The sequence below is a fragment of the Echiichthys vipera genome, assembly GCF_963691815.1.
Source record: "Echiichthys vipera genome assembly, chromosome: 12".
Taxonomy (NCBI): Eukaryota; Metazoa; Chordata; class Actinopteri; order Perciformes; family Trachinidae; genus Echiichthys; species Echiichthys vipera.
The window spans coordinates 17,775,157-17,790,155 of NC_139837.1; the positions used below are offsets into that span (position 1 = coordinate 17,775,157).

General features: G+C 40.5%; 2 protein-coding genes across 2 annotated transcripts; one reads left to right on the top strand and one right to left on the bottom strand.

Moving 5' to 3' along the window:
• Positions 1 to 2,183: 2,183 nt before the first annotated feature.
• On the top strand, positions 2,184 to 6,120 carry dorip1 (dopamine receptor interacting protein 1). Its single transcript, XM_083924363.1, has 5 exons — positions 2,184 to 2,387; positions 3,042 to 3,566; positions 4,011 to 4,100; positions 4,187 to 4,321; positions 4,965 to 6,120. Exons 1-5 carry the CDS (start codon positions 2,305 to 2,307, stop codon positions 5,146 to 5,148), a joined length of 1,017 nt encoding a protein of 338 aa, XP_083780489.1. The 5' UTR covers positions 2,184 to 2,304; the 3' UTR covers positions 5,149 to 6,120.
• A 255-nt stretch (positions 6,121 to 6,375) lies between these two features.
• klhl28 (kelch like family member 28) lies at positions 6,376 to 14,370 on the bottom strand. The gene is made up of 6 exons (XM_083924342.1): positions 14,271 to 14,370; positions 12,761 to 13,021; positions 12,036 to 12,673; positions 11,445 to 11,888; positions 10,012 to 10,220; positions 6,376 to 9,792 (listed from the first exon to the last, which is right to left on the bottom strand). The coding sequence occupies exons 2-6, from the start codon at positions 13,019 to 13,021 to the stop codon at positions 9,629 to 9,631; spliced, it is 1,716 nt and encodes a 571-aa protein (XP_083780468.1). The 5' UTR covers positions 14,271 to 14,370; the 3' UTR covers positions 6,376 to 9,628.
• Between the last annotated feature and the right edge of the window lie 629 nt (positions 14,371 to 14,999).

Genomic DNA, 14,999 nt, shown 5'->3' on the forward strand with positions numbered 1-14,999 from the left:
GCGCGCGCGTGTGTGTGTGTGTGTGTGTGCGCGTGTAGATATGAAAGGAGAAGCAGAGAGGAGAGGGGTTGTCGTACATGTGGTCTAGTGTAAATGGATTGCACATTTCCAGCAGTAGGTCAGCGGAGGATGTGCTGTGGTTTCATGAGAGGAAGACACTTCAGAGACAGTTCATCTCAGGTCACCTCAGATATTCTCAGTTTTGTTTTTTTAAAAATTGAACATGACATTGACATGAATTATGAGATCATTTTTCATGTCATGTCACTTTTTTTTTAAAGTTTAGACTATCAAAGGAGAAGTGACAGAATCTGACCAATATCCTTTGCTGTTAAACTGTTTCATCAAACAGGAGCAACATGATGTGGGGTTTATTATAAAGAATGAATTAGAGATTTAACATGTGTTTCCACTCTGTGCCCGATATTCTCACAGCTGAACAAAATGTCCCATACATTTTTACTTGGTTCTCCACATCTCCACTTAAAGCAGCACGAACGTCACATGTTTGTAAACCAGAGCTGATGAGTCCAGGCTTTTTTAGTTCAGTTGTACCACAGAAGTTGAAACAGTCTGAAAAGAAAAAATCATACATTTATTTAACTAAGGAAAAATCTTAAATGGTTTGTATAATTTAAAATGGATATTACTGAACTATGCCCCGTGTTTTTGTTTGCACATTAAATACAATTACTACATAATTAAAATATGTAATAAAGACATTCAGATAATTAGACCTTGCCTAAAAACAAAGGACACAGTCATTTTAGATACTATACAAAGTACTCCTCCAACATCACTGTCTTTACCAATTAGAGCTACACTCTAAACAAGAACAAAACAGTGTGAAAATGACGATTTAACAAAATGTTATATATATTTTTATACCACACACACTCGCTCAAATTCAATTCAATTCAATTCAATTTTATTTATAGTGTCGAATCATAACAAAAGTTATCTCAGGACACTTTACAGAGTAGGTAAAGACCACACTCAATGACTTATTTATGATTTACATAGACCCAACAATTCCTCTGTAGAGTACGGTGGAGACGAAAACCTTCCCTATAACAGACAGGAACGTCAGACAGACCCAGCTCTGTGGAGGACGCACATCTGTCTGCACCGGTTGGGGAGGAAGAAAAGGAGAGAGAAAGGGAGAAAGACACACAGATGGACAGAGAGAGACAGACAGACACACTTCCAGAGATGCAAGCAAAGCCTAACAGTAACTATAATATTTATAGTAATGTGAATAAAACGTATATGTTAAGACAGTTAACACAACAGAATAGTAGAAACAAGCACAGCTAAGTTGACAGAATATGAAAATGATAATAATTATGGTGGCAAACATGATCAATGATGAGTAGTGGCAATAGCAGCTAATGTGGACCCTCCCTCTCCTCTCCACCATGACTATGCGACTGGCAGAGCATGGATCATTTCTGAATATTTATAAACATAAAGGGTTCGGCTCTGGGTTTTGTTTTTTAGTGCATTAAATGGAAGTGTGTCTGTTTGACTTGTATTTAGATGTATCCAAAATGTCATCTCTCTCTCTGACCTAATTGTATTGATACTCTTGATTTATATGTATTTTAATTTTCTGTGTGTGTGTGAGAGAGAGAAAGAGAGAGTGAGTGAGAGAGAGATGTATGTATTCATGTATGAAATATAGCCTATTAATACTCTATAAATGATTTCTCTTGTTGTGTTTATATTTATAGTGTTTGCAAAACACCTATCATACATCACATATATCATATATCAGAATATTCTATTACTGTTAATCCCACTGTGAATATTAAAATACGCTGAACCGTGTCCTGTCCTTACACTGAGTGGAGCGGGCGACCGGTCCAAGATGGCGGCTCCACCGCTCGTCAGCGCCAATAGGCCCAACGTTCGATGAGGCGTCTACTCTTTATGTCTATGGTCAACTCTACATAGACGCACCTATGATGATAGGCCAGAAGAATCTCTAAACCAATAGCATTCGCTGTAACACTGAGGGGTGTAGAAAGGGGAGGGACTTCAGGGTGTGTGATGTCGCCGAGCAACAGCAGAGGGCAGCACTCACTTTACACACCGCTTATATTATCCGTAAAAAAAAAAAAAACATACAGCAGTGTTTATAGGTTTATATTATATGGGCCCGACTTGACGTTTGTTCGGGATTGTTTTGATCCTTGCAGAGACGTCATCACTCAGAAACTCAGACAGAAGGTGCCAGAAAATACTATACTCGAATATCAAGGCTACAAGTCCGATGCAAGACATGAAGAAATACAGAGAGCTATGGAGAGTAGATTCTGTGTTTTGAGCGACACCGAAGACTTCCAAACGCTAAAAAACACTGACAACAGTCTGCACTTCGAAAGGTGAATTCACAGCAGCTGCTAATGCGTTGAGCTAGCGGGGCTTTGGGTGGCTATGTCTAGTCCCTGGAGGATAACGACGCCTCTTTTCATAGCATGCATTGTTTTGCTAACTTCCAATCTGTTTGCATACCCTTAGATAGCGGTAAAGCCAGCCCCGTATCTCAACAGTATCCAGTCCGCGTCCATCTGTGCAACACACATCACCACCTCCGTCTAATCCTATGCTAACTCGTACGCACATTTCTTTCAATGTGAATCTACGAATATATTTTTATAGTGAGATTAAAGTGACTTATTAAATCCATTTCCCTAAACAACAAAACAAGCAACAGATTTATAGACTGTTACAAGAATGCATTTATTGAACTTCCTTGTCATTTCATATCGGGTCATTTACTTTATCCCCTATTTATTCTTATTGTATAATGAATTTACCTCTTTCGTGGTGTGATTTACTGTATATATTCTATTACCATTGTCCATTTCTGTTGCATGTACAGTATGTATGTACATACAGTATGCATGTCTTGTGTACATATACTTTATGTGATTTATTCTGCTCTCTGAAATTGTATTGTGTATTTGTTTGTCTGTCTATGATTGTTATTTTGATGAATAAAAATAAAAAAAACTCATATGCACATGTCCCTTTAGGTCTAAGACACTGTTTGATGAAATCCGTGCCTCTATCAACAACAGTGACGAAGAGGACCACTCCTTCTGGAGGCCCGTGCTGCCATGGGGCGGCGTCTTCACCATTAAGGCAGGACGGAAGGCCATATCATGCACCCCTCTGTACGTCAAAATCAACCTCAAAAACACCTGCACCATCGATGGCTTCCTCATGATCCTGTATGTGATCCTGCGGGACAACCAGGGCTTCCCCAGGGAGCTGGCTGTCTTCCTGGGCAAGCAGTTTGTGGAGTATTTCCTCTACCTGATGGACTCCTGTGAATACACCACAGTGAAGATGCTGTGGATCTGGGACAGGATGTCTAAAAGACAGTTACGGACTGAGATCCACCACGCGGCACTGGAGATTGACCTGTTTGGGAACGAGCATGACAACTTCACAGAGAACCTGGAGAACCTCATGTCCACTATACAGGAGAGTCTGTGCACCAACTGGAGCTGCCCGGCCCACTTCCAGGAGTTCATCAAGACTACAATCAACATCAGGTATACTGCCCACAGACAGTGTAATATCATGATGTTCACAAAGTGAACTTGATGCAACTTTTTCTCAGTTTAACTCTGTGAAAATTAGCTGTGTTTGTCAGGACTTAGTACATTGTGTACATTGAACCAACAGCTGCCTTTACCTAGTGTTGTTATGTATCAAATGTCTTTATGGACTTGTCACATAGTTAGCACTTTAAATAATACTAATGGTTCAGGTGAGCTCCTAAAAATGTTTTTTATTTTCACCTCTCATCAGACTAAACTTTAAAAATCTCAGCCTATGTAATTGAGGTGACATAAAAGACCATGCATGCCTTGCCGTCTTTATGTTAATCTGCATGTTCAGTGAACAGTGTATTATCTTAATTGTCTCTGTGAGAAGGTCAGTGCTATGCAATGGAGTCTTTTCTGATGGTATAATCTTAAGATTTTTCCCTCCAGCCCTCCTCACGAGCTGCCTCACAGAGACCCCATTCAGTCGGCCGTGGACGAGTTCTTCTACCCCAAACTCCTACTCTGCTCAGAACAGGGGTGAGACATAGGGAGGGTGTTCATCTTTTATTTTGGTCCAGTCTAATTCCACTTCCTTGACAAATCAATTACCTTTTTTTAAACAGGTGTGACGGGCTAAGGGAGTTCTCTCAGAGGGTCTTTTGCCATGGACCCCCACCCTTTGTTATTCTCAACATGCAGCAGTGGAAGTCAGAGGAACTGTCCTATGTTCCTTACCATCTGGCTCTCTGCCAGCAGAGGTATAGAGCTTTTACTGTATGTTTCCATTGGCTTCCATTGTATGGTTAGTCTAAGCAACACAAGATTAAAAAAAACAGATTGACTTTTCCCATATTAGTAAATGAAAAGAAAGCTCCTTTTAGACTAATAACTCAGTTTAAAGACACATGATTAAAAACTGGCTAATTAAAGCTCAACCTGTCATTAAAGAAGGAGTTTCTTGGTACAGGCTTTGCACCTGCAAGATGTAGTATGTAGAGGGAAAAAGAGATACTTCTTCATCTACAACTTCCTGCCTTTCTTTGTCTCAAATCAAAGAGAAAAAATGTTTGTTAGTTGAAAGAGTATAAGTAGAAACTGCATTTTAAAATATACCTATTTTTTTTAAATGGAGCCTTTTGTGTTTAATAACATAATGTTGGCAATAACTTCCTCTCAGTTTTTTTTAATTCAACAAGCAGTTTGTCGTAGTTTAGCACTTTATTGAAAGCAGCCGAAAAGCAGAAGTGATTATACTTTATTTTGTTTGTAAGTAATATTGCTATCGTTATCACATATTGTGTATTTTTCTATGTCATGCAGCCCCCAAAAATACGTTTGTGCTCTTACTTTGAGTTTCCTGGACATTATAAAGAAATATGGTATTAACTCTTTTCTCCACAGGTACTTACTGGAGGGCGCCACACTCTTCAACAAGGAGGAGCATCACTACTCTGCAGCCTTCCAGATAGACGGCTGCTGGATGCACTATGACGGTCTGAGGAGTGACAACCTGATCCTTTTACACAAGCCACCAGAGCTCCTGCTGCTGTCCTCTCTGGTCTACATCCGCGCCTCCGACAAGTGAACTCGTCCTATAACAAGTGGACACACAGATGAGCAGGAGTGAAACGCGTTCATCCACCTTTCCTACGGTTATTTTGCCTTAAACTGTTACTGTTTTTTCTATACTTATCTGTAAATTTCTTGTTGATTTATCATGAATTCCTATCAGCTGTTGCTTCCTCTGCTAGCTGTTGCAGAGTGCTGATGCTCCATTTCACCTGAATGCTTGCAGAAAGCTTACTGTGCAAATTACTTATTTTTGGGCATGCTTGGAATCCAAGAATATAATGGACTATAATAGTTCTGGGTTGATCTGCATAAATGACAGCAGCTGGGGTAATGCACATTGTATGCATTTACCAGACACACAAGGGAGATAGGTATGATTTTAAAAACATCATGGTTGTTACATGGATTACACTCTGAGGGTGCATTTGCTATTAAGCAGCTTTGCCTAGGTGAGACTGACTGTATGTCACATTTCTATCATAATTGCAAGTGTACAATTTTAGCAGTCTTATTTTTACATGTATGCATAGCAACCCTTTCTTTAAATTAAATTGGTGCTTTTTCTATTTACACTGGTCTGACGGTAAAAAACAACCAAACAAAACTCTGTTTTTGTTAAGATGCTTAAATTGAAGGCAAGGATTTAATACAATGAGTGAATGTTAAAATACAAAGTTCTTATAATTATATATAGAGGTTGAGAGGAGTCTGGTATGCCTGTTTTTTGACACTGCAAACTCAAATATTACTGTCTACACTAATTCAATTCAAGTATTTTAACACTATCTCAGCACACACTGCAGTCGCAAACACAGGAGGTATGATTATTAACATGTTTTTTAACCTTAAAGAAGAACTGAAATCACACAGTGCCTCTGCCAAGGAAAGTTTGTGAAAGGGAATCCTGTCGAGCATAAATCCTTGATCGTGATCAGATGTTGATTATTGTTTTTTTCTATGCAAAATACAAATATTTTGGAGTACACTTGTGTTGATTTATTTTGTTGCACTTGTATGGATGTGTAAAACAAGAGCCACATGAAAAGGAGAGAGTACCTTTTAAGGCAGGCATTTATTTTAAACTGGGTACAACTGCACCACACAAACTGACTTAAATGTATGTGAAATGTCTTCAATCAAAACATGATCAAATGTGAAAAGCTACTGTCTCTACATCTAAGGTTATCTTGTACTTCCAGTATTAATCCACAGGATATAAAATTCAAGATCATCACCTTAACTCCAGATGCAATGAGAAATGTAAAAGAAGCAGAGTGGTCATTTGGCTAACATTGACATCAGGATTCTTTTTTTCTTTCGGACACAGAGTGGCAGTTCATTGCAGACCAGGTGTTAGTCATCCATCTGCTTTCTTTGAACAAGCACTTTGGTGAGAGTGGTGGCAAAAGCATGACATTGGTTAGGCCATAATGAAAATGCACACAAACTCAATTTTAACATCCCTTCTTTTTGCAGATTCACGTTTGCAGATTTTCATCAGCATCACTTTCAAAATTCATTAAAGCAGTATTAAATATACACCTCAGAAATCATGACACTGTATACAACTGATGCTAGATGAATCATGGCAGCAGCAGCACATAATTACGCCAGCGTGATTTGTGCTGTGGCTGTTAAGTGACTAACAATTCTAGTGCGTAATAGACAAAATTAGCAAATCAGGTTACAGAACAGAAACAATACAAATTATAATTATAAATACAAAAAAAATAAAAATCACATTCACATCTTTCTAAAACAAAATGACATATTTGCAGGAAAACGCTTGGGCTGCTTATGTGTTACTACTTTTTCAAAATAAACCAGAAAGTACACCATATGGTGATGCAAATAATCTGCAACAAACTAAATGTCTCACCAGTGACACCCTGACCAATTTGCAAGGCAAATGTCATTAAAGTTCCCATCTGTAGTAATTCTTACCCTAATCATTTCACAAACACATGACATATAGAGTACGAGTGGAAGAGCACGTCCTGTCTAACGTTTACAAGACCTACACGTGGTGAAAGCGGCTGAATTTTTAGAAAAGTTGTACACCTCAAATTTGGCCATTAATTAAATTGTGAGCAATCCATCTTAATCTGCCTCAGTAAACATATGCTTCATACAAATGAACCTGTGTTCACGACAAAATGACAACACAAGATGTCTGGTAGGATGAGGCAAAGTCAATGGTAACATTTGATGTTTCATCAGACGTCCACATTACCAGTCAACAGTGTGAATCAACATACATGCCATGTGGGGTTCTGTTACAGCAATATGAGATGCCTTGGCTTTTTAAAGAGACAAACACAAAAGACATATTCATCCACAGAAAGAACAGAAGTCTTATTGCATTATCTAAATGCCATTATTCTAAATTAAAACACGTGTACAAATTACAATATGTATCAAATCGTTTGGTAAGTGCAATGTAGAGCTTGGTTAAAGTTTTGTGAACTTGTGTGCAAACATCAGTGCACAAAGCAACTCAAAGTAGACTTGAACATTAAGTGACTCAACAAGACACACCACACCTAACCTTTCCTAGTCTAATTCCCCCTGTTTTGCTATGCTTGCTTGACTGGTCTGTTAGCCACATAGTGACACCCTCAGCCAGCCTGGAATCAAATGCAACCAGGGGAGCACTCTGGTCGCTCACCCAGGACACTGGACTGGCGACAGTGGGAACATGGCCTGAGTTGGCTGGCACAGCCCTTGGTGTTCATCCATCTCCATAGGACAGCATGGAATAATGTCATGCCAATACATTTGAAATAAGTAACTAGAAGAAAATGTTTCAATTGTGGCACACAAAGGAAGCCGTTTTAAGCACTGGAGGTGGGATAGATGCAAAAAAATACGAAAAAAGCTCATGTTTTGGCACTTCACATGTAGCTGTGAGCGGATTACCTAAAACCTGAGCTTGCAAGCAAGACCTTGGCCACATGAGGATCACATGTTTGGTAGCAAGTAGGTGAGCAAAAAGAGCAAGTGTCAGACTCTATAACGGGCAGAGAACGCCTCGTTTGACGTTGTACTGGGAACAGGCATTGAGAAAAGGACGAAGCATGCTCATACCCAGCAACATGGACAATAGGAGGTTGAGGAATGCTGATGTTTTTAAATTAAAACAGGAAAAAAAACATTGTGCTAATTTTCAGACTTCTTAAATGTTTATGGAGAAAAGGAGTTTGTGGTTTTCCAACCACAGGCTTCCCTTTCAGTAGGACTTTTGTTTTATTGCATGGTGAGGGGCCATTACAATTTACGCATTTAAAATGCACATGAATTAAATAACCAACATTTTACACAGTAATGTAGCAGAGGCTGAACAGAGGTTGACCTATTTGTGTCAGGCAACACAGACTAACAGCTGAATCCTGAATCCTAAATATAGCACCAGTTGGTATTGTGTACAGACCAAAGGGTGAAGAGAGGGCCAAGGTCGATTTCAACTATTTTGAAGAGTAGCAAGTGCATGACCTGACCTTAGGAAGATGTAACAGAAGCTAAAACATGGGGGTTTCTAAATGGCTCCGAGGATAAAGCAGAAACTTGTGGCAAAGACTCTCAGGAGAATTTGTCACTCACCTCTACACTGAACCTTGGAATCAAACTACACATACATCCGCACGCACACTAGTGACCCAGTGCAGAAAAACATTTACAGGCATTGCACTAGAGGATATATTTCGTATCTATATATTTTATTTAGACTACTTACACGAGAGAAAAAGGTAGCCCTTTTTGAAAATATAAAGATTCCAACTTTTCTCTTTTTTGTGAAGCACTGATTTTGATGCAGAACTCCTGTGTGGCTGAGCCGGAGCATCAGCTCTGCACCCGGACACGTAACAAAACAAACAATCCTATCTGACATGCATGTACCCCTCGAGCATACACACAGACATACACACACACTACATGGCCAACAACCACATATTCATACAAATACACCAGCAAACTGCGGTGTTCTACAAAATCTGAACACATGGTTCCAGTTGCAGCAGGGAAATTAATTCATAAAAATAAAAAATGAGAAATTGGGGTGTTAAAGACAATTAATGGCATGAAGGAAAACAGTAAATGTCTGCTAACATAACAGAATTTTGAAACAAAAGTGACAAGTTTTCTCCTACAATCCTCTGGGAAATGGCTCAGAGTCCTCATTGTGGTCCAGCAGCAGTAGAGCGGTCGCCTCCTCGTGCCTGTGACAACAGCTGTCTAATCATCATCTTCTCTGTTCCGCAGAACTTTGCAGCTCTAACTCATCTCTGCAACCACATCCGTGGTCCCCCTCTAGCCAGCCAGCTAGCCCGGTACATCCATCCACCCAGCAGGCTCTCTCTCCTCTGGTGTTCACGTTGGGTGTGCAGCGCTCCTCTGCACCTGGGAGGATGAATGTGGGGAAGGAGGAGACAACAAAAAAGAAACGTCTTTGTGTCTAAGTTCTCTTATTGGGTCCTAGCTGGCTGGGCCATGGGTCAAAGGGCAGTCAGACCAAAGTTGCAACGGCAATACATCATGCCGCTCGAGTCCAACCAGCTGTCTGAGATGGGGTCATAGCGCTGGACAGTGTTCAGGTAGGATGACCCGGAGTGACCTCCCACCACATAGAGGTAGTTGTCCACGATGGCAGAGCCCACACCTGCAAGATGATGTCACAGTCTTACATAACTTATTACATGCAATTATCACCATTTTCTGAACGCAGTTCTCTCAGTCGGTTCACAAATGATACAGAGTCTACACACACAGACAAGATGCAATTTCTATTTTAGCATCCATGTGTAGTCTCTTTAGATATTATCCAATTTGTAAATCCTTTAAATAGCTAAGAGTTCAGCTAAAGTATGATGTCACTCACCAGTGCGCGGTTCATTCATTGGCCGACAGGCTGTCCACTGGTTCTGATGCGGATCATACCTCTCAATGCTAGACAGGTGAGACACTCCGTTGTGTCCGCCTACAACGAATATGAAGCCGAGCATGACGCCTACTCCGAAGTTGATCCTCTTGTCTGCCATGGGGGCTACCATTTCCCAGGCATCCTTGCTGGGGTCGTACCGCTCCACGCTGTGTGGAGACGACGAAGCACAATTAGCAAGTCGCACAATGGTTTAAATAATCCAAATGCAAATTGATGCAACCTCCCTGCACTCTGCATTTCCTCCACAGACCCCCATTCACATTCTGTAATGAATGATTTAGCAATTCTAAGTTTCAAGAAACTATTTTTATACTCTACAGGCATAGTGACACGATATCTGGAAAATCTAACAACATGTGGTAAGCTTTAGGAAAATGTCTGAAGTAAGTTTATGCAATTAGTTTCTTTAACAACATGCAAAAACAATTATGTACCTTTATAAGATGCATTTCAGGAACGGTGAACCTATTTCATGTGCAAATGTAATTTAGAAATACAGTACCTAATGGGCTGATATTTAGTTATCATGTTTAAATGTATTAACAGTTCAGGAGGTCTGATCACACACATGGTGCAACTTGTAACAGGGCCATCAACGGTCGTGGTGAATTACAAGAATCAAATGAACCCCCTGACAGCAACTGGAGCATTGGCAATCAGGGATTGTTTTGCAGTATGCAAGGACATACAAGCCATTGGGGGAAGAAAAAAAATAGTCCCCAAAGACTCTCTTTCCAAACACATTCTCCTGAGGGGTTTCGGGAGTCAAGGAAACAAGCAACAGAGACACTGCTCTCTCGAGATCCACGGCAACAACAGAGGTCCAACCAGCAGCACACAGTCAGGAGCCCTCTCCATGAAACATCAGCAACCACTTCTGTTATGACTCCTCGTCACTCATTAACAGGGCCCTGGCCATTTTCTCAGCAACACTTGACATCCTTCACTTGATTACCAGGTCTATTAAATAACTAACAAGACCTTGAGAGAAAAAGCCAGGTTTGAAAGGTCTAAAATAGCTACAAGCTATTCACTGAAATCAAAGAGTTTTCAAAAACCAGTGTAGTAGCGCACCACAACCTTACGCTACTGATGTCAAATGTCATCAGGTAGGAACACAGAAAGGTTAGTTGTGTGTTCTGAACCTTTTTTCACATTATACAGAAAATTGAATGAAAGAGGTTACAGTAGAAGGGGAGGTTTACCATGTCAGCTATAGAATGAATGATTCAGTGGGTAATCTACAGAACAAGATATACTGTAGTTATAAATAACTAAATACTCCCATTGTTAATGTTCACCAGCCAAAAACAAACTATATTTCCACAAGTAAAACAAAAAAAGATCATATTCACTCCAAGTGGTATTACCTGTTCATATGGGCTGGGCCATAGCCTCCAATTGCATACACCATGCCGTCCAGCACAGCAGTGGCAAAGCAGCTGCGAGACTTGGTCATGGGCGCCACGGGCTGCCACTCCTTCAACTTGGGCACATATTTCTCTACCGACTGGAGGTAATACTGGCCATCATAGCCTCCGAGGGCATACAGCTCACCAGCCAGGACCACCACTCCAAGTGTACTTCGGCACTCTGCCATGCGCTCCACCGAGGACCAGGTGTTGCTTTCGGGGTCCCAGCTTTCCACGGTGCTCTCGTGTCTCCGATAGCTAATGCCCTGTCTCATGTGTGTGGCGATGCCTCCCACCACATACACCTTGTGGTCCAGCACTGCCACTCCAAATTCATATCGGGGTACGCTGAGAGGGGCCAATCCTATCCACGAATCTGTCCGAGGGAAATACATTTCTATGCTGCAAGAGAGAGACAGATATTATTGGATAGGTCAGTTTGTTTTTAAACATGGAGCATAGTGAAGGCATACAGACAATAAAGAATTTGGAAAGTTGCCTTTTCAGAAGGGCTTAAAATTATTATCTATATTATATATATTACTTTACCTCTCTAATGTTGCAAACAGTCCAGCCTTGCCTCCTACTGCAAGCAGCACCTTCGGGGCACACCTGGGCCGTGCCGACAACACAGTCTGATAGGAGAGCCGGTGCTCAGGCATAAAATGATATTTGAGGGCCTCATTGAGCAGGTGCTTGCATGCGTGGTCATCTCGTATAAGGTGGTTGGCTTCATATAGGCGAGTGAGAAACTTTACGCTGAGGAGTGGAAGGCGAACACAGTGCAGCAGCTGAGCCAGATGCTGCTGTCTCTCAGTTACATCATATTTGATCCACGATTCCAGTGCGAAAAATACAGTCTCCTCTGTGACCACCTTAAGGCAGTCATTAGACACAATTTCATCCAACTCAGCCCTTGTTAGTTCAAAAAACTCCTCTGTCAGACAAACTTCCTCAAAGTTCTCACAGATGAACTTAGTTGCAGCCAGGCACAGGTCATGACAGCCATACGTCTCTGCGAAGCGGGAGATGCCTATACAGTTTCCAGCATCTAGTTGGCTCTCTAAGAAGGAGCAGCACTCCTTCAGTACTAGCTTAACCTGGAGTAGGTCGGCAGCCGGTAGCAGAGATTCAACTGTTTCCTGGGAGATAAACACCGTGCCAGTGTAGGCATACTCAACAATGGCCTGAAAGAGGGAGAGTAAAAGGTTCACATAAACAAAAAACTATGGTACATCAGTTAATCAGTATAATTAATACGTCTTCAAGCATACCTGCAAGGCAGTCTCATCGATGCACTGGAATTCCACCTCAGAGGTCTCCTTTTCTGACAGGTTACCCGTGAACATGGCCTTGAAGTAAGGGCTGATGCTGGCCAGCACTACCTTGTGTGCATGGATCTTGGCATCACCGACACGCAGGACAATGTCACATAGTTCGTGATCCTGCCGCAAGAGCTGGAGGCCTTGCAGCAGCTGCTCCGAGTGAGGCCGTTTTAGACTGGCAAACATATAGGACGGGTCCTGCTGGTCCATCTGCGAGCAGGAAACCCACACATCAGTGCATTGTTGACATTTTTGAAAAAGCTTCTGATGCAACTGATTAACTGACATTGGACCAATAGCCAATGGAAATACTGTACACTGATCATTTGTGTGCATCCCTGAGACTACAAGCCTGAAAAGTCAACTAGATATAGGCCTGTGAAACATGATGTAATTACAGCATGTGTTAAGGAAACATGCCTGGGTAGTATGATGCATTCAGGGATGTTTTGTAGTAGAGTGCAGTAGCTATTCCGGCCTGCTCTGTTAGAAGTCTACTATGAGGATCTACTTAATCCACTGCTAAGACTACTTAAAGTTAACCAACCATACTGGCTGGTAGTAACTAAGCATACAATGTTTTAGGTTAAGATCAGGGTGGCTACACCTCCTCCAAAGTCAAATTCAAGCACTTTGCACTTATTTCAAGGTTTTCGGTAAACTACATATATGTATCCAGTACAATACTCAGTATTCAGTCTACTTTTTATTGCACTTGTTCATCACATTGAACTAGTTATCATTGTCCTATAAAATACCAAAACAATGTTTTGATGCAGCTTTCTATAGAAGGACGTCAATTTTCATGCAAGAATTCTGTTTTAAGTCCCTCAAATGTAGAGATATTCTTTTCTCTATTTTAAAACATGCATGCCATCCCATATAGCATATATTTCAAGCAGTTTCAAATACTTCTTTCAAAATCCAAGCACTTTCCAAATCCTTGAAAACACCCCACTAAAAAAGTCAAGTGTTTTCAAGGATTTCCAGCACCCGTAAGAACCCTGATACACGCTTTCGGTGCATTTATGCTTTTTGACGTCCAGTCCTAATAACGGGAACTGTAAGTTGTGTTGACCGGGGCCTTGGCTTAGCTAACTCTTAGCTTAACAGCGACAGACAGCTTGGATTTTTTGCAGAAACACATTTTTCGGGATATCATATTTATATCAACATCCATGTCACCATCGTATCGTAAAAAATGTCCGCCTCCAGCATATCACACACCGTGCCTAACTATATATGTATCTATATATAGATATATATATATATATATATATATACATGTTTCATTTGCACTGCAGTCGGCGCAGGTTAGCTGCTAAAAATAAACACGGTTCCTGTGGCTAGCTGCATCATTGATTGATATACAGTAACATGGCTGACAGACACAAAACGTGACGTTATAGCTAGCTGTCAGATAGCATTTGTATTCCGTCAAATAAAGGTAAAAACAGACCTGTAGCCTATACGTCCGTCTGGTGTGCCGCTGTAATGACAGGATTTCTGCTGTGGCGTTCAGCGGTGAGTGGGAACCCAGGGGCGGCTATCAAGAAAACAACCTACTGCCAACCTAGCCACAAAGCTACAGATGAGCTCTTCTAATGACGACCTATCGGAGCAGCACACCCACTTCCGCTTATTTCAAAATAAAACCACATTCACGGTTATTTCTAAGGAAGAGTTACGTTCATGTTACGTTTTATTTAATTTCATTCTTTTTTTATTTAATTTATTTATTTTAAATCTGTATTATATCACAAAATTATATATATATACACATTTTCAACGGAATTGTATTGCTAGGCAACAGCCTTGGTCCTTGGTAACTTCCTGTCAGTTGATGTCAAATACACTGCAATAGGAAATAAATCAGGACTGTTTTGAAATGTTTATGTTTACATCCTTGAAAAGGTCTATATGATATATTTAATATGCATATATATGAGAAATAAGTGTATTTTGTAAAATACTTGTTAAGTAAAGTTTAAAAAATGGTTGAATTTGGAAATAATAATAATAATAAAGAAATAAAAAATAAATATATGACAAAGGAAGCAATGGATTATGGAGAAGGGGTGGGATTAAATAAGTGTCTACTTCTTCCCACTCCTTTTCGGACATGTCAAAAAAGAAAAAAGAAAGAAATCCAAGTATTTGTTATTCATGATGATTCATAGGAATGATT